Source organism: Nyctibius grandis, chromosome 2 (assembly GCF_013368605.1).
Source record: "Nyctibius grandis isolate bNycGra1 chromosome 2, bNycGra1.pri, whole genome shotgun sequence".
Taxonomy (NCBI): Eukaryota; Metazoa; Chordata; class Aves; order Nyctibiiformes; family Nyctibiidae; genus Nyctibius; species Nyctibius grandis.
Genome location: NC_090659.1, coordinates 142,203 through 170,181, shown reverse-complemented (window position 1 = coordinate 170,181; position 27,979 = coordinate 142,203). Strand labels below are relative to the sequence as shown.

The window sequence follows — 27,979 nt, the reverse complement described above, 5'->3', positions numbered from 1 at the left end:
GATGAAAACATAGTTTAGCACCCATTTTAATGCATTTGAAGTCACCTAAGAAGAAAGATCACAAAAATACCATGCTTTTTTTTTTCTTTTATAATTCCAAACTTTGTAAAGAGTTTTATGCAACAGAATACCGAACTGATGACATTGGGCTACACATACAACTCCCTCGTATTGGTGATGCCATCAACACTGCTATATCTGTAATTTGTACTACCGTTCTGAAAACGAAAATTACTTACAAGCTAAAAAAATTTTTTTGAGGACACTGAGGGTTGTGGCAGAAATATTTATTAGAAAAATAATCCCCAATCACCTAACAGCATGAAAATAAGTAGTTAAGGTACCACAGGTCTAAAATTGCTCAGATAATGCACCTAAACATCCATTTAGGGGGTGCTTATGAGAAGCAGTGCAAGAAAGAGTCATAACTTCTGAAATCGAAATACAAAAAGAGATGACTATTCAAGAACAACAGCCTTATTGAAATTAACACTGAGCTTAGCTGTACTGTTCTTATTAGACAGAAATGTGTTAATCAAGCATCACTCTGTAAAGGAATTGTATCAAATATGATGCATTCAGTAAATGTCACATTTGAATGTACAGGACTTACATGTGTAAATCCTACAGACGCATGAGGTACCATTAGTGTAAAATAAGGTATGTGACACGGCTTACAGGAGCTGAAAAGAAGGAGGCTTTGACGGATTTCAGGAAGAGAAGTAACAGGATGGACTCCACCCCCCCAACAACTTTTAATTTTTCATGAAATTTCAGGTTATTTAAAACATTGCGATTCAAATGTGTTGGTGCAGTTCGTACTGCTGCTCCTGCTGCTCTCTGAGATGCTGTCACCAGCACCAGTGGTGTGTGGTTTCAGGAATCTGCTACCCGTACTCCCCTGAAACACTAGATCCAAGCGCAGCAACCCACAGGCCAAGGGGAACTACACCCCCACGTGACAATTTGCTTACGTACACAGTCGAACTTGTTTCCTCCCTGCCATCAATCCAAGAGCTAACAGTGCCTCCTACGATCTGTGCTCCCGTTGTATTTATTAAACCCCACGCAGGATGTTTTGTCAGTGTACTATGGGAGTACACCAACCCAAAGGGTTACAAAGAATCTATGTTTAATGCCTGTCTTTGGCTTTTTCAATGGTTTATGTTACTGTTTTCACCGACCTAATGTTTATTACTGCTTTTCCCATGTTTCTGTACGGTCTGTTTAAGATGCCTGTGCCTCGGCAGCACTGTGGATTGCACCAGGGACGCATGGTGCTGCTGATCCGTCTCTGAAGGTCTGAGTCTCTGCACTAGTGTGAAATATGTAAGGATGCTGCTTGCATGTCTGAGTGCTCATTTGGTTATTTCAGGCCACTTCACTGGCGGGATTCTCCCAGGAATAACCAAATTTGGGATTTGGTTCCCCATATAATTTTAATTTTCTGCAGATTGACCGGCTGCCTCACATAGCTTAGTTTGTGGTGTCTACTGAAGCAGTCTGTTCGCAAGCGGAGCCTACTCGATGTGCTGAGCGGAAGGGCACTACTTTGCTCAGGAAAAGCAACGTGAAGGAGGAGCTGTGTGAAACCTCTCGCTCCCCACGGCAGGTGCTGCAGGGCCACGCGTGCCTGAACTCTACTCAGCCGCCGTAACAGAGACCGTGGCTTCGCAGCTTCCTCTGCCGATCTAGGGACACGTCCACATCAACGTGTCAACACACACCTGAGCTGCTGCGGCACAAACCAGCTCTGGGTTGGGAGCCATCGACCCGCACCACCCCAGGAGCACCACGCTGGAGCAGAGGAGCCCTCCCGAGAGCAGCTGTTACGGCTCAGCCCCTCCAACACCAGCGCTGTAAAGCACTCGCTCCCCAGGCGGGCGCGGAGAGGGAGGACGAGCCTTCTCGTTGCCTCTGAAGCCACGTGGGGGTCAGCATAACTCATCCACCTTGCGGTACAGGAACCACAAGCTGTGGAAGGTGTGAAGCCTGGTCTCCTACAGCTTTGTGGGGAAAGGACAGGTTGCTGGTGCCCAGTAACTCGGAGGCGATTTTGTGGTTAGAACAACCATACTTTTCCTATCAATTTCCGTTATCTTTAAAAAGTAAATGCTGTTGCCTTTGCTTGACAGAAGCGCTAATTTGAGCTTGTTTCTTCTACTCTGCTGCTCCTCACACACTCCTGACTTGTGGGAAATTTATTATCTCCAGAACTTCTAACCTCTGCCAGGCTGAACCTGATCAAAGTGTTAAAATAATTACCAGAGGGAATGGATTCACAGATAGTGCCATTGCATACGTCTCACTTCCTGACGTAATAAAACGTCCTCAACATCTCATTTCTTCTCCTCTTTCCTCCTCCTGGCTTACCCTCAGCTGCACCAAGAGGTTTTTCACTTCCGATTTACACTCTGGGCAATACCACCCTGCGCAGACCCGGCACCACATGTGAGATAACCTTCTGTTCTCCAAGAGAAGGAAACCACAAGGATAACGCCTCCGCAGGCTCCCTTTCCCTGCAGGTTACCATAACCTGAACGAAGGTGAAGAACAACCCCTGGCTCACCTCCCTCACTGACTGATGCGAGGCTTTGATGCCATCCTGATGCACCAGGAAGCAGCAAGGGGGGAAACTGGCAGAAGAGCCAGGTTTTGGACTACACAACAGACTCTGGGATTTCTGGGCAGTAACCTACAGAGAGGCCACTAGGTGCTGCTGCAAGGCAAGCAAAGGGCCCGACGGGCTAGTAAGGGAGATGTGCAGGAAGGGAGGTGAGCGGGCAAGCAAGGAGCACTCCTCACCCAGCTTCAGATTTTCTGCTAATAAACCTGCTGTGAGGACCAGGCTTTGCCTAGCACGATGACAGTAGCTGGAGCAGACCCGTGTGGTGTTTCTGCTTGGGTGTTCCACAAAATAGGCTGATATACACACCACAGTCTTGTGTAACTGATGAAAGGACCCAAAAGTCAGGTGGAAACTCACTGCATATCCAAGCCCTTTGTTTACTGCTGGTAAGGTCTGTAGCTTCTCCTGCCTATGTGCTTAGTAACTCCAGCCGCTGCTTGGAAATCAATCATGTACCAACACAATTCTGTTATCAGAAGAAAAACTCTCTAGTCTATTCAAAACAACTACAAAAAAAGGAACGTAACCAGCGACATACAGAGATGGTGACTGAAGCCTCAAGGCCATTTTGTACATATCCTTGTTGTGCCTCTTCCCATCCTCTGGCTGGCGCCTGTTCACTTTGTTACCTGACGTCTGGGCTTCTGACAACTCGAAGGTTAAACGCCTGACTTGAGAAGTCCCTATACATCCATTTAACACATACTTGACAGAAAAATCAGTGAGCGTTGAATACATTTATGTGGGATTAGCAGACCTCTAAGTATAATTTCCCTCATCTTCTTCCAAGTTCTGAGCAAACTATGCCAGTGCCACCTTCCTTTCCGTTAACATTTTTTAAGGTATAATAGACCTATGCTTACAAGGCCACTCAAGTCTGCATAATCATACATATGCACAAGCAGTCAAACTGCAAGTTGACAGGTAATCTCATGTCTGGAGGTCCCCCAGTTTAAGAACCACCTATATGCATGTGTATTTTACATGTACACACACACGCTTTAATGATAATCAAGACTACGTGATATCATTTAGAGCATTCCTTTAAAAATGACACTGCATCTGTCCTTTTTTTAAAAAACAGAAACGCCAGGGTTTTAGATATATGACATATCTATATACATATAAAAACAACAACTATATTTTCTATAGATAAGCAACTTCTGAACCTCTTCACTGACAATACCTCAGCAGTCACCCGAGTACACCAAATCCTCCCCCACATCAATACCAACTCAATACAACACAGCTAACCCCCTTCCACTGAAGAGGGAAGCAGCTTACCCATTCTACAATGAATTCTTGAGCTTCTTACTGAGCCTGTCATACCATCTCCTTGCATGTTCTGCTAACCTCCCAAATACTGGTTTGAGTGTGAAACTGCCTGCAAGCATAAGCATGGAAATCCAACCAGAGGTTGTCCCATAGGCATGCAAAGATGAACATCTTATGTCTCCTCTGTCCACACGCGCGAGGATCAGAAGCCAGAAGTGCTATTGAGTTATCCAAATCCTAATAATCCTGCATTTGGGGAAACACAAGCCTAAGAAACATTTGCTCCGTATTTAATCACCACTGAAACACTGAATCAAAAGGAAACAAAGGAAAATGGAAGACACACCAGGGCTGCCACGCAAAGAAGCTGAGGAAGCTTCCCAGTGCACAGAAACACAGCAGGAGACTTAATTCCTGCTGACACGCAGTCAGGAGGACTGACCTTCATCCATTCGGGTCCCTTTGAGAATACCAAGCACCCAGATTGTTCTAGAGGATGTATTTTACATCGGGGATCCTCTGAAAGAATCAGAGATGTGCAGTTTTGTTCCCTGGGAAAGTGCTCTGACACTTACCTGCTTCTCAGCTAGCGCAGGACAATTAAAGTATGGTGACTTGTTAGTAAGTATGGGCTAACTTCTGGCCCATCATGATTCTAACAACAGTCAACAAACCCCTCAAATAGTTTTGTTCAGGCTGTATTTATGACAATTATTTTGCTCTACCTTTTGGATGCTCCTGTCAGACAAAAACAGCGTTTATGTACACACATGGGAAATGTGTCTTTTGCTCAAAAAAAGAAAGTCCTGATTAAAAAAAATGTTCATATACTAGAACAATCACACAACATCCTTTTTCATCTGTCTCTAAATCCACATGTAGATCTTATTCCTTCACTGCCATCTGAAAGTGTACTACTTGAGGCACTTTTCATGTAAAAATCAAGAAAGTTCAACTCACAAGGGAATAGCAAAGACCTTTCTTGATGGAACTGAGTATCTGTGACTACAATACACCTTTCCTCTCATTTAAACATAACAGCATAGTAAAAACACTTTTTAAATTCTAAGCCAAGAGATTCAAAGTTCCAAAACTACAGGACATTCTCATTTTAGCACAAAATAATCAATTCCTTTTCACTTCACTGCCATCCTTAACCTACTGTTCCTTATTTTTCACGCTGCAGCACAGAAAGCCAGTACCCACACCTGCACAAAGACTTCCACTGCTCAAACTGGTGTGCAAAGCATCGAGGAGTCTTGGCTCAGTCTTGGCAGCACAGGAGCAATTCATCTCAAATGCACTACACAGTTTGTATTTGGGGTATTAAATACAGCTACTTACTGCTTTTCCTCCCAATAACAACAAAAAAAAAAAGAAAAAAGAAACCCTCCTCACTTCCACTGCTTTTCTTTCCAGGCTAGAGATTTATGGCAGTGAGTACCTATTTTACCTAACATACAAGCCACCTTCTGGACAATTTAAAGATGGCCCAAAACATAGATCATAAATAATAATCATTCTAAAGAAAGACCAGAGGTCTCTGCACTACTGGAGATACGCAGGAACACTTTTATTTACTAGACTCCTTCGTAAAAACAAAATGTTCATGATGGCAACTGAACTACAAACTTTTTACACATAAAGACTTCGTGACTAGGAGTAGACTGCAATACTTTGATTACCTGTTAGCACTTGCATGGTTTCAGAACGCATATACAATGAAACTGACTGTATGGAAATTATTAGGTATTTATGTTGCTATTAGTGCCAAGGCCGCAGTTGTGTGAGGCACTGCACAAGCGCATGAAATCCTTGCCCAAAAGAGCTTGCGAGCCGCCTGTTTAACACAGTCACTGTATTTCAACCCTTCTACCTGTGATAACATCCTCTCCCAGGGCAGACTTGCCTGGTGTGATCAAACAGTCTGTCAGCAGAGATAATATTGAACCGATGTAAAAACCGGGCCCAATCTCCATGTTCACAGCTGGGATACAAGACTCGTATCACAGGGCTCACACGGCAGTCCCACCTGAGCTACCCAAGACGTATCTCAAATTTCATGTCCCACTGGTCAAATATTCCTCTTCAGAGCCCTCTTTAAACTGAGGGCTCATGGTAAGGGAGGGAAGAGAGTTCCTTACCTCTTGTGCGGTCAAGGCATGCTCCCCTGCTAGAAGCAGCATACTGAGGCCTCCCATTTGTGTAGGATCTGTTAAAAGAATAAAACCAAGTCTTAAGTTTATTCATTTGCAGTGTTAAACCCCCAGAAGACTACTTGTCACAGACACTCTAAGCAAGCTGCCATAAAAGGCAGTTCACGAGAATCACAAATAACCATTTCTGTACCCTCTGGGAGAGGCTTTCAAAGCTGTTTGAAGGATTTAATTGGATTTGTGTGCTTAATACCCCATTGCGTGGATTTACAATTTTACTGCCAAAGGTTTTATGTACTACAGAGATGGATATCTTTAAAACAGCAATTGTAATGATCCCATACATAAATATACAACAAAGACGCTCTAATATCACACATGTTTATAACCCACTGAATACTCCTACCAATGGAGTGGTTCCCTTCCTTAGCCACTGAACAAGTAAAAGGATGGAATAAAATGACATGATCAAGCTCTGAAACAAAATTTTTATTTTCATTTAGCTTTCATTTAGAACTGCATTTAGCAGTGGAAAGTGCCAGCCTGACAGCTCTGAAGCACGAAGTGCTTGATCCACTGTGCCAGAACAGCACAGGCACCGGCCAGGCAAGCTGCCTGCCTACTTGTTGCCCCGACAATACAACACATAATTGAGGAAAGTAAAATGGAGATATAAATGCTTTCTCCAAGTATTTGATGCTGACAGATTCTTGCCTCCAGCCTTCCTGCACCTCAGGAGCTCCGAAAATGACAAGAAGAAGTGAAAGCAATGAACACTGGCACTGCATTACTAATGCTTTTCCACTCAGAACAGTGGTTGCTCGTCATCATTATGAAGACTAATTGTCTGATTTTGGGGGAGTGCCTTGGAAGCAATGCAGGGGCCCTATTTAACAGTGTTATGTAGAGAGAAGGAGACAGTCTGTAGCCCCAATATCTTGCACAACAGCCACAATGTGAGAGAAAGGGAAGCATTATCCTTGCTGTATTGCTGAGACACCAACTTCAGTAACGATGAGACACCAAAGAAAAGTAAGTTTCCCCAGGTTTCACTAAGCATCCACTCATGTTTTCCAGTTTCCTTTCACTATACAGAAACTCTCTCTACAACAATAAATTACACGTGCTTAGGACCATTCCCTGGAATGGAGTCCAAGTGGCACAATTACCCTTGTCCATTTGGTTGCATTTTGTTATGCAAAATTCGGATGCAGAATAGCTGCACCCAAAATGTCCACTGGGAAATCCCCTGGCCCATTCCCACTCAGGAGCAGTGCCAAGGAATTTGTTGAGCTTTTCAGCTGACATGGGGGGCCAAACCTGTACCTGTAAACCTCCAAACAATCTAGTGCTACAGATGATCAAAGTGCAGTTCACGGGAATACTCACTGGTGCTGTTTAATTCAATACCACACCTTCTGCCAAAAGTTCTCCCTCAGACAGCATCTTGCACTGACGTTCACAGGTTAAGTTTTTTCAATACTCTCTTAAAAGAGCAGTAAATAGAAGCAGAGGAAAGCAATGTGAATAAACCAGGCTCATCCACTATCTCAAGGATAGAAGAGTGGCTCATTATCTTAAGAACACAGCCTAAATAGCATCTGGCTTCAAACTCAATGCTCAACTGCGATTTATTTTTTCCTTTACCATAATAAACAGGTAGAAGGTGTGTGTGGGTTTTTGTAGGGTTTTTTTTTTTTAAAAAAAAACTTTTAACTTTTAAATAAAAAGGAACAAAAGATATTAAGTCTCTACAAAGAGACAAAGTACTATCAGAAGCGCACGATCTAGTAACAAGAAGTGGTTGAAGAAATGGAGACAGAAAAGGGGATGGGCCAGCAAGTACCTCAGCACAATTCATAAGTGCAGCGATCCTGTCAGCACAGCACTTTGTGCCATCGAAATACTTGACCAGAAACCGTTCAGTCCTTCAAAGACGAAGATGTCAGAGCAATTAAGAAGTCACAAGTGAACATGTATCTTGAAAGATAATGCCTGAGCAGGCAGTTAATTTGGAGGATGGAGAGATGGGAAGCGATCTCCAGGCCCATCATAAACTTACTGAGCTCCATGTTAAACAGTAAGGGCTTGGCTGGTTGCTTTCTACTTTCTTTATTCCCATTGGAAGGCTGTTACAGAACCCAAACCTTCTAAGCATTAAGAGCTTTCTTCCAGTTTTCACCTTAAATTTACTCAGGGCCAGGTGGTACACGTTTTTTCTGGTGCTCGAATCTTTAAGATTAAATAACTGTTCTCCCTAAATGGTATTACCCTCTTCTGCGTTTACAGGAGTCACCCTACTCTTCTTCCACTTGCTTTCATAGCCTCAGCAGTCAAGATCTCCTGATGGCACCAAGCACGTCCATCTCCCACAGTCCCAGCGATCCTGGGACAAGGATAGCACTGTTTTTTCCCCAAGTAAGCAAATACTTAAACTGTTTATTCAAGCGTAAAAATTAAGAGGAAGGAAAAAAAAGACAGCTAAGTGGAAAGTGAAAGTTTAATTTGGTGCTCAAACAACTTGAACACTTATGCTACAGCTCTAGCAGAGAGCTGGTGCTTAGATGTCTGATCATGACAAAACCAAAAATCCTTCCCCTAAGGTTTCAAATTACAAAATAACTTCATCTAAGGGAAGACAAAATGTACACATGCAAACACTGCCATATGTTTATAGCGCCTTCTCAGCACAACAATGTTTCTCTTATGGCACTAAGAACTTACTAGTATGAAGAATTAAGAATTTTAAGTGCTATTTTAAAGCAATTTACAGTTAAATCAACAGTAGTGAGAAAACAGCACACACATTTGACTTGCAGAACAGGAGGTGATTCATGACGTTCTCAACAGCTTTTAATATTGATGAAACAAAGCCATCTCACTATTTGGAAACAACACACTTTGTTACTATTGGTCTGGTTACTCAGCAGGCTGGCTTGCTCATCATCGCAATTTTTCAGTCAGAGGAAAGAAAGAACTGAGGAAGAACGAAGCAGAACTAAGCCAGCAGATACCAGTTTCAACTTTTACCTGGGTGCAGAATTAAGCTTCCTTCAAAAAACAAAACCTGCATCTCTATCAGGATATTGCCTACTCTAGGAAGCGTCTTTTTCCACCCTTTGCTTCACTAAAAAGCTTTTTGGCTCAGATGGTTTTCTTCTGACACAGAAATGTGAAAGTATTGGGAATCTTGCACATTTGTATGCCAAAGCTGTTGCTCACTTCGCTCTGTAGCTGTGAGGGCAGATGCTGCAATGGTCACACGCACCTACGAACAGCCGTTGTCTTCACCCTGTGCCCTACAACCGACCACAGGTGAGCCATGTCATGAGAAAAACATGCTCAGGTACAGCTTCCAGCCTGGATCAGCAAGGACACCACTAGTCAGTCTGCAGGTCAGAAGCCCAATACTGGTGCCACACCTCAGGTTCTTGACACAACGATAGGTCAACACGAGAGACTTAAACGTGGGGTGGTTATTGTTGGAATGCCAAATATATAGGAGAGATATGGCCTGTGTGGGACTTAAAAAAAGGAAGATCTTACATGGCACTTAGTGCCATGGTCTAGTTGACAGGGTGGTGTCAGGGCAACGGTTGGACTCGATGATCCCTGAGGGCTCTTGCAACCTGGCTGATCCTGTGATTCTGTGATACATGTATTACATTTTCCAAAATGAAATGTAATATGTAAAAAGCAATCAAGACAGGATTAACAACTACCAACAAGTAAAACAGATTTCCTGGAATGATTCTGGAATCACATAGTCCCTGTCCTAAGGAAGCTATCTGCCTTGAAGATGCAAGACAGTCAGTAGCATTTCAAAGGTAAAAGTGTTTCTGAGGTGGTTCAGCTACGTTTTAGTTCATCAGCTACTATACAGCATGGATTTCAAGAGAGGTGGTGCTGGACAGAAGAGTCAGAGTTGAACTGAACTATCACATGAAGTCAAGGAGAGAAGAACGCAACGAAACATATCTAGCACAAAATGGTATATAGTTGACAAAACAGTAAACCAATAAAAAAATTAAATCACAGGTAGCACCAAAGAGGGCCTTCTTCAGAAATGAATGGCTCTATAGATAAAACAGTGGGTGAGATTAGTTTCTAACTAATTCTTAAGTTGTCTGTCCCCTGCTCTGACAAGTGTTGATTCAAGACCTCTCTGTACTCAGAAACTCTACATTTGGACAGCCTAGCAGCAGCAGCAGCGTATGGCAAACAGGTAGTCCAAGACCTACTACTTGTTCCTTGTGTTAAACCAATAAACCTTTAAGGAGCATAGAAGCTACTCTGATAGCAAAAGCAGAACAGGATGAAGGAGCTTGCGATTTTTAGAACTGATCTCCCACACATCATAACTATGTGGCATTAAAAACTTTATTTTGATCACATTTCACAGTTCCTTCACAGCCAGAAGGAATTTCATTACAGGAATTTTCATGTCACTACACTGGCAAAAAGGTACAAATGCCTTTTTATCCCTTTTTATCCTTTTACACTTGTTCCGTAAAACCATTTTCCACACTCCAGCTCATGGTCTCTCGAAGCAGAAAAGTCCTATCTGCCACACACTCGTCACAGACTACGCAGGATATGACAAAGTTTCAAATACATCAGTATTTATAAAATTAGAAACTTTAAAACCACAAAAAAAGAAAAAAAAAAAGGTAAAAGGGTGGTGAGGGAAAAATTTTTTCTACCTTGACTGTTAGGTTCTTAAGCTGCCAGTATTTAACATTAATGTCTCTCTATTCCAAGGTCATGATTGCAACAGTTCTGCTATTTGTGGATATCAGTGAGAGCTTATCTGCCTTTCACCACTTCAGAAAGTGGTGAAAGCTCCACCTACACTTATAGGGTTTTTTTTTAATGTTTAAAAGGTCAGAATCCAGGTATAATGGTATATAATGGGCAAAAGACCATATTTTAAGTGAAATTAAATGACACTTCTCCGATTTAAATACAAAAAGTTAACTCCACCAGTACGTTCACCCACAAGAACATTGACACCTCCAACTCCATAGGTGCCCATCAATTATTTTTGTAAACAGCGAATTACTAAAGATAGTACAACGCTCTATAAAAGAGAAAAAAGGATGCACACAACCAGCATTTTCCTTTTTGACTAAAAAATGAAAATCTCTTAAGAGCAGATAAGCCCAAATTAAAAATCAATCAAATCTGGACCCCAAATGAGGTATGGGTTATGGTGCCACATATCTGGACTCAACTCCTGAAAGCAATCATGCACTACGGAGAATTTTAGGAGTTGTTATGCAGAGGTTTAACTGGAGTCTTGGCAACTTAATTTGGGACATGGAAGGTATGTGCGCTACAGCACCATGTGCAGTAAAGAAAACTGGTATCAGAGTTCGATTTCAACACTGGATCCTCAAACAAAATGAGGATGCTACGTCTGAGTAACGTGGATGGAAGTCTCACCTGCCATGGCGAAGTTCAGCTGGGGCATTTCTTCGCTTTTTGTCGTTTTCCTTGGGCTTGGTAAATCTTTCGTGGAGTCAGACGCAAAGGCCCACAGCTTCTTCCTGTTGGTAATGGTGGATGTCTGGGTTTTCACTGGTTTGTTCGTTGTGGGGCACCACTTGTACCCCGGATTTGCTTTCATAAATGCATCCTTGTACTAGAAAAGAAAAGGAAAATTACTAGTCATGCAAGTCATGACATTATGCTATCTACAGGGCAACAGAGTGCGCTGTGTGTAAGAGGATTTAATACAGTAAATAATCGTTAAATATCTTGATTTTTTAACAGTTTAATTACATGCTTAGAGCCTGACCACCACCAAAATCTATTAAGAAATATTAAGATAAGTAGAGCTGTATTTAAAAAAGTGTGTTTTCTCTTTCCTCTCCTGAGGGTTTATGACCCAGAGCAGGCTGAAGTTCTGATCCTGCAAACTGCTCCCCAGTGCATGTACGCTCACCCTGGGAAACAGACAGCTATTTGAATTCTTTTGCAGGTACAATCTTTGTTTACTTTCTAGTTTGAATGAAATGAAAACATACATTTAGCAATAAATGCAGCGTGATGCTCCTTACCTCGCACTCATTTTTCTCTAATAGTTCTGTATTTCAGAATATTGGAGTATATGCTTTCCCAAACCAGGCACCAAAAATAAACCACTGATACATCACCCCAGTGTTGCTTCCAAAATGTACCACGCTGCATGGCTGCGCAAAATAAACTGGGACCATTTAAAACTTTCTTTGGCCTTGAGCACACAGCACACATCTCAGTTGTTTGCTGTATTCTTGGTAGGAGGCAGCAAAATGAACGAAGCCAGGCTACACATGGGGGGTGGGGGAAAAGGTCTGCATCCTACACAGCCTGGAGGGTAGGGGGAAGGATGTGGACCTGTTTTATTCACAAAATGCAACAGTGGCATTTTCCAACTACCTTGCTGACCAGACCAAAACAAGATTTTTGAATGTTAACAGCAATAAAAAGAGCACATTTCAGTATTTCAAACGTGTTGCTACGCAAGGTGGAGAGCAGGCAGATCAGAGAACATGCCATGCATTCCAGCTGCCAATGTCTGCCTGACAACCGACAGGGACATACAGCACTGGCTGCTGTGGGAGCCTACCCAGTAAGTACCAGTGCTCACCACAGGGAGAAGGAACCCTGTACCTCCTCACCAACTAGGGAGCTCTGGATGGCAGCAAAAGGCAAAAAGAGGGGTTTTAGTCTGACGTCCATGGCAGGACAGCTGCGGGAAGTTTCTTCTGTGGTAACACAAGCTCCCACCCACCCAGCTGTCACCAGTCCCTGTTACAGCACAGAGAAGCACCTACGTTTCATGCACATGCCTGCACAGAAACACACGCAGAGAGGGAAAAAAAATGCTTTTGGTATCAAATACAGAACCAGCACTGAAAACCTCGTCCTCTGGTAAGAGCCCCTGCAGTGTTTTCCCAGATCAATAAACGCATGCCTTGGGGCAGGATCACCATCCCACACGTACTGCTCACTTTCATTTCCATCTTAATCTTTCAGCTGGCACTTGCTACCTCCAGACTGCAGCAAGGATTAAAACATTTCAGTTTACAAGCAGCACAGCACCGTGCAAACCCGCTGTGTGAAGTCCTGCATTTATAGAAATGTCTATAAATAATAAAAACCTGCGGGGACCGCCGACCCACATACACGCTGTGTTTTCCGAAGAGGGTGTATGTGTTAAAACTGCGAGCTAAAGACTGCGACACCTCTCACCTCGCCCCTTTCCCTCAGTTTGGTTTGGGAGCTCGGCACACCACAGAAATGGCCTGGCGGAGGGAAAGGAAGGGGAGGTGTAAAGGAGGAGGTGGAAAGGAAACGCACAGAGAAGCAGCTTTGCCTCTGTTAAAGCCACAGCCCACTCAGGAACCACCTCTGCAGCCTGCAGAGCAAACAGCACAGCTAGCAATGAGGCACACAGCTCTTCATATCAGCACTGCTGCTTGAGTAATTCAATTATTCTAAGGAGTAATTTGACAAGCCAAGAGGCTGCCCATCAAATAAGAACCAGAATGAATGCCGTTTGCAAGGCAAGGCAGCAGTAAGCTTTTAATCAGTTTCCAACAAGAGCAATTCAAGTGAGGTGGTGTATTAATGGAGTTTTTTCCTCTGCAAAGCCAAAAAGTGAACATTAACTGCACTCTCCGAAGGGGAGGGAGCAAACTGAGGGAGGACAACTCACTGGCCTCTGTTTCAGAGTTTCAACACTCAAGATAAATGAAAAAGAAAGTGTAAAAAGTACAAAATGCTTATAGGGGCTTGATCCAACTCTCAGAAAGACTTTCAATATTGATTTTTGTCACTATTAGACCAAGGCCTAAAATGAAATGATGGATTCTGTTTGCCAGGTCACGAGAAGATAAATGAGCTACACAGTAATGAGGAAACGCCAAAGGCAATAGCAGAGCTCACTGTTTTCCTCCGTTCGATCAACTGTGCAGTAAACCAACTTAACACAGCCAACCTAAGGATGTCTCTAAAGTCACTGAAAAAAAAGAAAACCCAACGTTAAGTCCTTAACCTGGAATGCAACGACACCCCCTTGGTTCCCACACAGAGTGGCAGGGATGGCCCGGCAGGGTCATGTCCTGACGTTCCAGGTAACATACAAAAAGCTCAGATTATGTTTGTGGGATCGGCCTGATGCATCATTTCTGTTTGTGAGTGCCTGGGGAAGGATGTGTCATGCAGTAGGACTGGTGCCATTTTAGAGCTGAGGTTAAAAAAAACGTGCTGCACTTCATCCCTGAGTTGCTTTTATCACCAAATAAAAAAAGATTTGCTTTCTTCAGTAGGAACAGGAGCTCTCAAGTGGATTCCAGCTACACCTCAGGGTCGCAGTTAGCACGTGCCTAACTTTAAATGTGCGCTTAAATCCCACCAACTGGCTACTAAACATCACAGGAATCCCAGAGATCTAAACAAACAAAAAAAAAAACACCACAAGAAAACCTACTACGCTGTGTTTTTCACTCCAGAAGGACGCAGGGTTTGCATTACACGTTACAGTCCATACGTCACCCACTGAACTCGCCAGACTCTAGCCAGCAAGCCAGAACATTGGTCCCCTTCTACCCCGAGGTGGCTGCCAAAGTAGTGGCACAGCAAGGACAGCAAGCTCCCAGCTGGGCTGACTGCACCTGCGGAACCACCGGCTGAGCACTGGAGGGGTGACACGTTCAGCTCTGCTACTGAAGGGCAGTCGCTTGGATCCATCAGGCTGCTCTCTACAGGACACAATCCCCACTGCCTGGATCTTGCTAAAGCAAGGATGTATTTTAAAACAAAGTGTTTTCTAGCAAGCGAAACAATGTGTGAACAACAATAATCTCGCTGGCTGTTTTCCAAGGCAGCTGAATATTCCCAGTCCCTGAACAGGGCAGTTGTAGTGAAAGCCCCGTAAGAGTCAACAGAAAAACACACCAGTCCTGTTATTGTAGTAACTAAAAATGCTGGAGCGTATTTATGAGTGGGGAGAATTCACTTTCCCCTCAGCGAAGAGAAATGCAAACAAACGGAAGAAACTGTGGTTCCAACTGGAGTATTTATCAGCTACTGGGCTTATATCCTAGATAATGAAACTTTCAAAGTTAATCTGACCTAGGAAGTCTGCAGGATACAAACAGAAAGCCTGCTCCTAAAGAAAACAGCAGCAGAAGCTGACACTGAGCTCTGCAGGTGCAGTACGAGGTCTCCAGGGCACGTGTTGCTACGAGAGACCATAAACTACAAGACTGAAAATAGAGGGAGTATGGGGCCAGTTTTTCTAGCTAATTAAGGCACGCCAAGGTGCAGACAGGTACATAAGGGGATTTTCCAAAAGTGCCTAAATGAACTATAGGCCTGATTATCCTCTCAGTGGGAATCAGGGATAGATGTCCAGCCCACCAGGAAACTTCTCATAATTCCTCTTGGCAAAAAGTTTGGGTGCCTCACTACCTTCCAAAACCCCAGATCTTGCTTATAGCCAGACTTATGTAAGTAAATACACAAATGCCTTGGTTTGCACACTGCTGAGTGCAAATTTATATAATATAAAAATTATATGCTATCTCTCTTCTACACATTCTTGGAACTAGTTGTAATGACGTAAACGACTTAGACTTATTGTTTCACTTTGACACTGAATATGCAATTTGTTCCTTGTGCCAAGAAAAATAAATAAATCACTACAGGAACGATGATTTCTACAACAATATGATTAATGGTTTCAGATCTGTCACTTCATACATAAGTTCTGCAATTATTTTCCTTCTTAATGAATGAGTTTCCTTCAGCAAGACAAAAGGCTAAGAGCCAGAGCTTATACACGTGTGCTAACAGCAGCAGACAACTTCGGGTGACAGGGCAGACACAGGTAATAGTTTCCCCAACCATTTCACAGTTATCTGTACTTCTCGTAGTGCACTAGCATTACTCAACAAATAAGATGTTCTCCCTTCTCACTGGCCCTCTATTATTTTTTCTAAGATTGAATTCAATGGTTGCCTGCAATCTACGTCACACAGGTAATTACAGGGATCTGTTCTGGGGTGATATTATCAGTCTAAGTAACTAGCTGTGTCTTTCTCACTCTGCTATTGATATCCACAGCCTTCTTGGGCCAGCTTACCAGGTAAGGTATTTCTTTAAAAGCATCACTTAAATTTTAAGTTGACGTAAAGATACTTTGTGAAATATGGGGTTAAATCTCTTTTCTTTGCTCCCAGTTAAAGGACTCAGTTGACTATGTATTGCTCTCTGACTGGGGTATTGGACACCAAAATCAGAAACTGATTAACAATAGGGAGAGTACTTCATGGAACACTAATAACTTTTAAATTCTTTAGCATTAAAGGTAAAAAGGGACTACATTTGTTGACTATACTTTTGTATTGGTCCACCTGTACTATAATAGCAACCTGCATTGTTGATAGCAAATGCACAGCTTTCAGCTCAGTGTCATTACAGCCAGCTGACACTGAACTGCGTGATTTATTGTTTTCAACGGCCACACACTACCCATGTGTTCATGCTTATACTGCCAGAACTACCAGGTGACACGTATCACAAAGTGCATATATTTGTACCAATGACCACTAGAGCCAGGTCAGTTTGTGTACACAGACCAATTTCTTTTCATTCTGGTCCAAAGGACCAAATGAATCAAAGCAAGAACAGCAACAGCTCTGGGCACCATAATCCCACTGGGGAAGCTAAGGAACTCAGGGAAGAGAAAGACCCCACAGAAGATATTTAACACACAGAGAAACAGAAGAGAGACATGTGTAAAGAACTCCCTTTGCATCCACCACTCAGACAGAACATACCTCCTTGGCCATGTCAGTGTATTTCTGCTTTTCTTTTGGATCTAGAACAGCCCACCAGTCTGCCAAGATCTTGGTTGCGCCACGATTATCGAGGCGAGGATGTTCTTTGCGCACGAGAGAGCGATGTCGCTTGCAGAACAAGAGAAATGCATTCATCGGTCGGCGAGCTCGTTGCTCTGAGGACTCATCGTCTTCGGTTTCATCAGCATCCTGCTCTAAACCATCAGCGCCAAGGAGTGGCACCTAACAGAACCAAAAGGGAAGGGGTGTAAACTCAGTTATCCATGGAGACCGAGTCTGTGTATGCTGTGTGTGAGCGGGAGATGCACACAGATACACATAGCTGTCTCCAAAGGCCACCCGTTCCATCCAGAAGACCCAGAGTTCTACACCAAACCTCCTCACCTGACAGTCCGAGGTTCATTCATGCTCTCTGCAAGACTTAAAACTCCAGCTTGCAGGTGGAGCAGATTTCTAAGCTGAGGACCATTCTCTAGTAACAGTCCTAAAGGGGCTGGAGGGAGGAGATCCTTCCTACCCCATTCCTACAACCTCGAAATCATCTCAGTGGGATGAGGTGAGCAGAGCTACCTTGGACCTCAATCATGTGTTTGCAACTACAGAGTGTATAGGCAGGAAAGTGCATAAGAAACAGTTGTTTTCCCATCTCCTGCCATTCATTACTCAGTCTGTGAGCTGTGCTGCAGTGCGGCCACTGCACAGCTGCCCACTCAGAGCCAGAGGACAAATCTCGACAGAATACACTGCCAAAACATGCTCTCTCCACTTACGGGCCAGCGTATCATTCCTACAAGGGAAACACCACAGAAGACTAGTTCTGACTGAATGAAACTAATTACTGCATGAGACAGAAAACCATCTCCTGCCTAACTTTAACACTGCTATTTTACACCACGTTGTGAAAGTGACCGATAAGGTCAACAGAAAGCACTGTCAGAGTATCACACTCCTCCTTATCCTTGCCAAGGCCACTCTTCCTTATCAGTATGTGACTCAAGGCAGTCTCCTCAGCACTGACCTCTCCCTTCCTGCCTTTGGAAGGAATCAAGGAGACACAGATATGAACATTACCCACATGATGCCCAGGGAGGTGGTGGAGTCACCATCTCTGGATGCGTTTAAGAAAAGCCTGGACATGGCACTTAGTGCCATGGTCTAGTTGACAGGGTGGTGTAGGGGCAGCGGTTGGACTCAATGTTCCCTGAGGTCTCTTCCAGCCTGGTTGATTCTGTGATTCTATGATGGAAACATCACATCTCCATAACCCATTCCCACTTACTGTTACAGAGGATGAGTCTAACTGCACATTTGTGTGGTGCTCCACGAGAGTGGAGGTAAGAGAAAGGGTAAGGCCACTGTCATTGAACAACACCAAAATACCAAGTGTCAAACCAGAGACAGATTATACCACCTGTGCTCTCAGTATTCTGGAGGATAAGTTGAATTTCACGTGTAAAGATAGTAAAAATTGCTGACAGCTTTTTCCTTCTTTTTCCCTCTTTGCATTTTTTTTTATATTTAAAAAAAGAAAACTATTAGTTTGGTATGTCCTCGGAGCCACTAGAAGCAGATATCAAGCGCAGTCTAACCTCCTGTCTAAAATAAACAATTGAAAAACACCCGTCAAAAACCCACCTTGAGCAATCAAGATAGAGACGTGCAACACATTATTAAAACAACCCAGTTAAAACTCTTAGTCTATCTCTAAAAAAAGAGAGTTTTGTCCAAGATTTGAGGAGCATGATTGACAGTTCACTTTTTTGTGTTATGTGCTACTTGCCTTTACAGCCTTATGGGCACAGCATCACTTCTGTTAATTGGCTGCGTTTGTTCACAAAAGAGAACAGCAAGAAGCAAACAAACAAGAACACAGCTAGGGAAAATCTGACCCACCATTACCCTTCTACGGTCAAAGCATCCAATGAGGTCTACCTTATCAATGTCTTCCTCTTCCTCTTCTTCCTCCTCCTCTTCAGAGAAGTCAAGGAGTTTCTTGGCAAGCAGGGGATGCCACTGCAGACACTTTCTTTTTGGTCGCTTCCCAGTTCCTTCTCCTTCTGTCGAATGATCCTTATTCCTACTACTGCCTTTCATTACTGTGACCTGTTACACAAAAATAGTTGCAAGTTCACAATGGGAACCCTTAAGCACAAATGACCATCATATAGATACTTAAACCAGTGACAAATGGATGGGGCAGTAACGCAAGACTCTCAGAAGTTTTTTGGCAAGGTAATAGATAGAGGTTCACTCCAATTATCAACTACAACATGGAGCATCTTTTCCAATTGTAACATTTCCACCTAATCCCAGATTAACTAGTAACATACAAGTTAAGAGCAGGAAGCAAGGACGCTAGGCCAGCCCAGCTCCCGAATGTGCTCGTGTCTGAGGATAGCAGAAAAGCCCTCACACTTCACTGGTCAAGTGAGCGAGAGACTCCACAGCTCTCCCACACCTGTGTCCACTGTAGTTTTTAATATTTTGCCACTGAAAATGTCAGGATATCTCTCTTTTTAGGGGACGTACCACCAGCCACTCATCTGTTAATCATGCACTTATATACAGCAATGTTGATGCAGAACCCCACGACACTACAAGCTAGGATTTCCCAAGTGTCATTAAAAGGTGCAACAGGGAAACCTGACTCCCTGCCTAAGAGAAGTGAATTTTAATACACGAATTTGAAGCAAACAACCAGAAGTAGGTACCCTGACACTCCCAAAGTACTCACCAACAAGTGCCCCCACACAGCAAACACAACAAACCCTTCACTGAACCCAGTGCGTGCAGAAGCTAAATAACACTTACACACATCTAAAAACCACCTCAGAACTACCGCTCAGTAAAAACACATCCTTAACACGTGCTAACTACCAATTTAAGGGGTGGCTTCAGGGATCTGCTACCCAAGTGAGGGGCAAACAAATATATAAATAAATAAAACCAGCACATCACACCCGAGTGCCAAAGCCCCCAGGAAACAAGTGCTACCAGCACCCAGTCTAGTCCCTTGTAGCCTTCTGTTTACACACTGTGTAATGTCAATGGTAATCCTGACGGGTGCACGGCTGGCTTTTCAAGGAAACAACGCAAACATCAAAACAAACTGAACCTGGAGCGTGGTTAGCCAGCTAGATCTTCATAAAGCTGACAAAAATTGATGAAGTCTCACAGGGGCTTCTTGCCAGCAGGATAAAGAAGCTGGGCTAAGTCCTGGTCCCATAGGCAACGCCAGAAGCAGCTCTGTTGTTGACTTTCAGGAGAAAGGCATGAAGAGAGGACGAGCCTTGTCACTGCAAGGCCATGATGCATTTTAGGATTCTGCTTTCTGGAAGATGCCTGCTACAGCGCTGATGTTTCAGCCTACAGGGGCAGAAGGGAAAGCTGCAACACCTGTACTTACAGCGGGTGCCGGAGCCCTGGTGCCACTGTTGGGGCGAATGCCTCACCAGAACCACCCCACACAGCAGCTACAGCCCGTACAGCTCTGCCACACTCCCATATATCCCACCCATTTAGCAACCACTAATTCTTGGCTGATCTCTTCCATGTGTGTTTCTTTTTGGTTAACTCTCTGGCATTTTGGCAACATGCCCTTGTTTGCACCAGAAATGTGCGTAAGCAGCTGCTTCCCCCACAGACTCCACCAGCGCAGAAAACTGAAGGACCTTCAGACGCTGCTTGCTGGAGGAAACAACCGAAACCTGAAGGAAGCCGGTTCAAAAATTTTAACCTACATTTAAAAATGGCATTTTCCTGGATGTGTATGAGATTTTGTTGGTTCCTCCCTGCTTGTCAGCAGTCCCTGGCCCCCAACAGTTAAGGAAAACCTACAACTTCGTAGCAGCTTGCCATTAAGCTCCACACTTCCCCGTCTCCATCACACTGCTTCTACTTGGAGCACGTTTAAACTTTGATTCCATAGCACCCGCTCCTCTGTTCACTTTCTGTAACCAACTCCTGCCTTTTCAGCAGGTATTACATGGCACACAATCACACGCCATTTCACCAAAATCTTTGTCTGTGACCTGCAAAGTGGATCCAAATACACAGAAACAACCAACTTTGGCTTTAAAAGAACACTGAAGTGGGGAAAATCAAGCCACAATCCAGTACCACGAAATGCAAATTTGACATTGTTTCTGTCCCACCATGACCTCTGCCATGTACCACGTTGCACTGTGATCCCCTCCGTCTCTGCCTAAAGTGCTGAACCACCATTTGCTTTTGTTTGGGGTATTTTCAGACACAATCAACAAAGCAGCCAAGTTACTGTTTGAATTGTACAGTTTCCGCCTACAGTCCGTCCTAAGTAAGATCAGTATTACTGGTAGCCTTCTACCTCGTTAGTGTAAAACTAAATTAATGTTTCAAGAGTGCTCCATGATGCTCCTTTACAAAGCTCAGCTGAAGTCTCAGTGCTATTTCAACAACAGCATTGCCTTTAGCTGGTACCTCTCTGCCTGCTGCTCTTCGAAAGATGCACAAGAGAAAACTTCACAGGACTTGAGTGATCCCACGGTGTATTTTTACACGTGTTCTCCATCAACCCTGATGCTCTACCTATGCTCTACGCTGAGCTCGGCAAAGCAGCACAGAAATACGCACAGTTGCTCTTTGCTTCCACTTCAGAGCGAATCTCTGCAACAGTCAATAATAAAAATCCTCTTGATTTAACCCCACGACAGAAGGACTGAGGCCACAGACTTCAAACTTTACTTTTACAGCATGGCCTGGAAGCCCCTCACCCCGTATGTCAAACTATATACTCTATCCTCTGTGCCCCCTCTTCTTTCCTTTAAAATAGGGGCTCATTCATAACACGAACAGATAAAGTATTTCAGCCCCTATTTTTTAATACTTCTCTGTTTCCAAATCCTTTTTCCCGATTTTTGCTCACTCAAGCTCTCATAAGTTTTGACCTACATTTCAGAGACCTGTTTGGTGTTCCCTTTCTGCTGATGCCTCTCTCAGTCAAATGTAGGACTGGCATAATGAAAAATGTTCTAATTCTCTATTACATTGCATGGGACTTTTCCTCTTAAAAAATGGATGCTGACATAGTGTGATGAACTTGTTTTCCTTTGGATTGCTTCATCCTCCATACTACTACCCCCACACTTCATGGGCATTTCTGTCATAATTGTTGATATATTCACATACAATTATATAGCTGTCCCACTAAAAAAGTCCAGTAAAATGCAAAACACTGCTAACATAGACACTTTCATTCATTTTTTTTTTGTATGGAAGATTTTGGCAAGACATAGCGTAACTACTTACACAAGACACTCCATGGTCAAGTGAATGCACATATGGTTCAACGACAGCAGAAGTTTTACTGGCATTATTTACTTGTCGAATGGCAAAACATCAATGGAATCCTTTTAGTGGACTCTTCAGTCTCTATTTATTTATCTGATTTTTTTTCCCCTGGACACATCATCACTAGCATGTTAGTTGCTTGTTTTGTGTGGGAGACAGGAAGCTGGCAGACAGAAGCAAGCCAAAATACCAGCTCCTTCTCTCCCTCTCAGGGATCCCCGAGTGCTGGCAAGCATCCCTACCACCAAGCTTCTGAAAAGAGAGCTGGACTTGGACCCTACAATAACTGCAGCACGCGTTTGAGCTTGGCAATTAAACAGCTCCATAGAGAGCCACAGAACAAGTCACGGGTAGTCTTTGCAGGATTTGGGGCTTAAAAGTATAGAAGCACCCAAAGTGCAAAGTTTGCAGTAACTGGAATTTATGAACCATATCCCAAAAAATTGTAATTTCTTCTACAGTGTCAGTAAAAATATCATGTATCTTTTAAGGCAGATGCAATGTCTTTTAGAAGTCAGCATTAAAACCAGCTAACAAGATTTTACAAGACATTTCTCAGCTTAAGGATGACCATAAAGTCACAGACACTAGGGAGAAAGTCGGAATATTCCAACAAGACAAGACAAAAGTATGGACAGCTTTGCTTAAAATATGCCACATATGCTCTATAACATCACCAGAGGACACCTGTCAAGGCTGACATTCACAGTCCACTGATACTAAGAGATACCTTCAGGGTAATGTTCTACACCTACCTGTAGTGCAGATACAGATCAAACATCACAGAGATACTACACCAGTAAAAAAATTTTAGGTTTTTTTTTTTTGTATATTATTTCCTTTCTGGTTCTGGAAACCTTAATCAAAGAATCATAGTTTTCTTAGATGTCTTATAAATATGTATATCTAACAAGGTTTCAGAGAGAAAAAATTAAGATTCCTCAAGAAAAGAGCTGGGGGGGGGTGGCAGGGGAGAAGAATGATTGTTTGGCTTTTTACAGCAAATGTTTCTATTTCAGTTACACAACTGTATGCAAGTCTTCATTATTTAAGTGTTCATTAAGTGTTTGATTACCTTCATTAAGTTTTGTTTTCCTCCTATCTTCCTCTGTTATTCACAAAGCCTGATATAGACAGGTGACCAACTTCTGCGGTCCTAATTTTGGGACTCCCTCACCCCACGGTTATCTGTCACCTAGAACACCGCTCATGCTTGCGCTGAACAAGCTGCACTCACCAGGTGTTCCCCAAACTTATGTCCACAAACACCAAAATCCTTACAAAGGCCTTCAAAAGTAGCCAAGCGCTGTAAGGCACGTGTTGTAACACGGGCTAGAAAGACATCCCAGACCTGCACGAGCAGAACCCCCGAGATGTGAATTGTGACTATGGTGTAGTCCGTGTTGCAAGGTTCTCCGTGGAAGAACGTCTGAACTTCAGCAACACTCATCTTGTTCCCATGAGGACAGTGGAAATGGATTTCTGTTTTCTTGTGACTTTAAACCCACATTTCCTGGAGTCCAGCTGGGCCCTCAGCTGACTCCGTGCAGGTTACGGGTACAAAGGAGCAACTGGAAAGTTTCCAGTGGATTTTCCACACTTTCTGCTTTGTTTTACACTATCTAAATTACCTACTACTTTATAAAAACAAATGCCAAAGAGAGAAAAGAGGACCGAGCTATGACACTAATGGCTTGGTGTTCTGGGCACTACTGAGTCAGTGACTTGAGCTGTTCCAACAAAGGAGCAGGAGACTGGGAAACGGGTTCATGTTCTCACAGATCTAGTGGGCTGAAGAGGTATTTGAATTTTCACATAAAAGCAAAAGGAGATTGCTGGCAGGAAAATACATCTACATTAAGATAAAAAGTTTTTTTTAAAAAATAAATTTATTTTAGCTCTGGAATAACTGAACCAGAATATTTCCATAACGAAGGACAAAAACTAGCTCGCACTAATTACTGACCAGTCAGTGAATATATTCTTTATGGTTTCACAGCAGAAAGCCATTAATGAGCTTTCTAATTTTGGGAGATGTGATGGTTTAATGGGGGACATGCTGAGGCCCAATGGAGTCCTGTTTGCTAGCAGGGGTTTGGGACAGACTGTCACACACGAAACGCTTAGCACCACAGCCGCAAGTCTTACTTAGCTTTTCATGACATGCTCTTTCATCTTCATAAATGATTTTAAACTATTCCTTATTCTCTTGAACACAGACCCGAGTTGCTTGCTTTCTTTGTTCTCTAATATATAAAATTAAACCCCAAGATCATCAAAAGAATGTCAACAACACTTTTTCGAATTTTGGGGGTTTTTTTTAAGTGAATCTTTCATGCTGACCAAAGAGCAATACAAGCAACATATAATAAAAGTCAATAGATTTTAAACTTCAGTTCTACTCTTTCTCTGCTCATTCACACATGCACGAAAAAATGTTTGTTGTTTTTTTTTTTAATGCAAAGAAATCAACCAGGTTTTGTCCAGTATGAAAAGTACTTTATGTTGAACAACTGTAGTCACCATTAGCATGATATCAGGATGCTTCAATTAAAAAAAAGGAGGGGGGATAAATTTGTTACTAGTATTCACTTGCCTTTTTTATGCGCATATCATTTAGTTTTGTTTGGTTAATACTGTCATATCTTCAGAACTATCAGTAAGAATGGTTGTAAGGGATTTCAAGGGCTAGCTCTCTCCAAATCTGCTTTTAAAATGGAAACCACACTGACAGCAAGTGCACAGTGTGGCACAAGGAAAACCTCACACCTAACAAGAAAACCTCACACATTCAATACACAGAAAAAACTTGCCTATTCTGTGCAAGGAACACTCTGCCCAGATGTGCTTGTATCACCATTTCAGGCAACGGTGTTTTAAAAGATACTAAACAAACATAAATCTTTCCACAAGACTTCAGCATAAAGTAAAAAATAAAGCTTGAAAAGTCATGAGGAGATATATGATCTACTGGAAATATCTTTTCATGATAGCTGATCTTAAATAATGATTTCTTGTTTGTTTTTCTTTCTCATTCACTTTTTTCCTCTTAATTTATAGAAGACAACATGAAGAAATATATGAAGTAATATTTTACTTTGTAGGGAGCTCTTCAGCTTTTAGGAATGTCCTCGTTAAAATAAGTGAAAGCCAGGCAAACCCTCCCTGCTACAAAAATGCCCTCAAAAGACATACTTAGCAACTGAATCCTATCATTACAGCGCATGAGTAAACTGATTAGGAAATTAAAAAGACAAAAATTAGCATAGATCTCAACTACTGGGTTTTCCTTATGCCTCTGTCAGAGAACAAACACAGCTCACTGGACCTTACTCAGCCAAATGAGTATTTCAACCAACACTCGGCCTGAAATTCAGAATCTAACCCAAACCTGGGAGCGCTACATCAGCTACAGTACTGGAAAACCAAGTTAAGAGCGAGTCACGGTTAGGCTGCCAGCAAGTGCTTGTTGTCAGTAGGGCAAACGACTTGTTAAACTACTAGAAAATACACTCAAAAAACAAAAAAAAAAAAAGAAAAGAGAGCAAACAGTAAAAAGACAGGGAAAGATGGGGGAAGAAAAGAGTGAAAAAAGGGCAAAAAAAAGAATGAAGGGCAAAGAAAAATAAAGTAAAAGCTCTGAAAACTAGCATCATTTAGCTTAACAAAGACAAAATAACTGGCTCTGAATACATAAAAGACATCAGCAAATAATCTATTTTCCACATCCGCAATGCAGAGCACAAGTGGGTGGCCTCTGCTGAGGGACAGGAGAAGGGAGGCCAAGCCCTGGAGAGCAGCTCCCTGGCGGGCAGGGAAGGGTCTGCCAGGGGGTCACCCGGGGCTGTGGCACGCAGGGCAACGGCACGGCTGGACAAACCGCCCACGTCAGTGTGTCACCGTCCCTACCCCGTATGCTGAACGTAAAAATATTGAATCTAATTACGAAAACTAAGTGGTGCATGACATGTCAAATACGTAACTAAAGAAGTATTTTAAAAATTAACTCAAAATGTACCGAATGCAAGTAGGATGGATGGATAAGAGTTTGGACAATCTTTATAATAAACCACCACGCCCCCCCAGTTCTCTAAAGTCTGTCATTATGTTGTTGGTTGGTTTTTTTCCCCTCCATTTGGATGTTCATGACCCAGTCTGAATGCCAGGTAACAGCCACTCACTAGGCAAAACCAAATCAGTACATTTATCTTAAACTTATCAGTCCTGGAAGGCACTAACTACCAGGCTTGCAGGAATCTGCTCCTGGAGCTACAAAAATAATGTTTATAAAGTGAGAAACGGTTTAGGAAACGGTCAAGCTTTTATTTCCTACCATGCTTCATCTTAAATATAACCTAAGCTCTGAAAAAAGCCAGGGCTTCAAACACTAATTATTAATTTTTAAAAAATAACAAAATGGCCATGTGATAGACAAACACTTTCTTGCAGAGGCCAGGCACAACAGGTTCGGTTTTATTTTTTACCAAGCTTTTAACGAAGCTCTGGTGGATGAAATGGCAAGCTGCCGCCCCCACAGGGAACACTCGCTCTGTTTGGGCCACGCAGTTTCTGTCTGGCAGAAACACACCGCTTCCACACCAACACACCGATGCCGCTCAAAGCCAACGCACAGCCACAAACCCAGCCCCTGCCCGGTACGGGAGCATGAAACCCATGAGGAGCAGAGGAGCACAGCGATCCGGGAGCGGGAGGGACCAGCGTGCTGCGGGGGACGGGTCAGGGAGGAGGAGAAAAGGAGGAGAAAAGGAGGAGAAAAGGAGGAGAAAAGGAGGAGAAAAGGAGGAGAAAAGGAGGAGAAAAGGAGGAGAAAAGGAGGAGAAAAGGAGGAGAAAAGGAGGAGAAAAGGAGGAGAAAAGGAGGAGAAAAGGAGGAGAAAAGGAGGAGAAAAGGAGGAGAAAAGGAGGAGAAAAGGAGGAGAAAAGGAGGAGAAAAGGAGGAGAAAAGGAGGAGAAAAGGAGGGAGGAGAAGGAGGCACCAGAGATGCTGCTGCTGCCCAGCGGCACCGGGGCTGTGATAAAACGGCCAGTAACTGCACCACGGCCCCGGTACCCGCAAAGGATGAAGCAGGGCTGGAAAAGTGTCCGGGGTGCTGGGCCCCGCAGCCGTGCCGTGGGCAGGCGGGGAGGTGCGGGGCAGCCTCCAGGGCCGGCAGCTCCCGAGAGGGCACGGGCGTGTGCCCAGCGCTGCCGAGGGGCAGGGGGGGCCGGTCCCACGGCCGGGCCCTGCGCCCACCGCACCGGGCCTGCGGGCGAGGGGCCGGGCACGGCGGCTGCTTGAGGGCTCCTCACCCCCGCGCTGACTCTCCGGCCACCTCGAGCCGCCACCCAGTGCTCTGGAAGAGAGAAACGGCAGTAAATACCTGCTGCGGGGCAGAGGAGCAGCCGCGGGGGCATGCGGCAGCGGTGCGGAGCGACGCCCTCACGGGAGACCTTCGTAGGCCCAGCGGGAAGCCAGCGAGGGGCTCAAGGCCGCCTCGGAGCAGGCTCCGCACAGCGCGGGGCCGGGGCAGCGGCAGGACGCGGAGCGGACCGCGCCCGGTGCGGCCGGCGGAGGCTTTTACCTCCCAACGGCCCCCGGCCCCGGGGGGCCAGAGCGGGCGGGGGGAGCGGGACGGGCAGGGAGGGCAAGGGGAGATGGTGTCTAAGGCTGGCCCTTTTAAGAGTAAAGTTGATAAAAAAACAAACAAACAAAAAAACCCAACCAACCAAACAAAAAAAAAC

At 43.7% G+C, this 27,979-nt stretch overlaps 1 protein-coding gene across 6 annotated transcripts in view; it reads right to left on the bottom strand.

Annotated features, from left to right (window-relative positions):
* The window catches only part of BBX (BBX high mobility group box domain containing), a 134,519-nt gene that overhangs the window by 37,144 nt on the left and 69,396 nt on the right, over nucleotides 1-27,979 (bottom strand). For all 6 annotated transcript variants that reach the window (XM_068424765.1, XM_068424780.1, XM_068424775.1 and 3 more), the window contains 4 exons: nucleotides 18,843-19,013; nucleotides 16,890-17,132; nucleotides 11,506-11,704; nucleotides 6,049-6,116 (listed from right to left, as the gene is read on the bottom strand). In XM_068424765.1, the coding sequence (XP_068280866.1) occupies nucleotides 6,049-6,116; nucleotides 11,506-11,704; nucleotides 16,890-17,132; nucleotides 18,843-19,004 (672 nt within the window). In that variant the 5' untranslated portion in view covers nucleotides 19,005-19,013. The remainder of the gene's footprint in view (nucleotides 1-6,048; nucleotides 6,117-11,505; nucleotides 11,705-16,889; nucleotides 17,133-18,842; nucleotides 19,014-27,979) is intronic.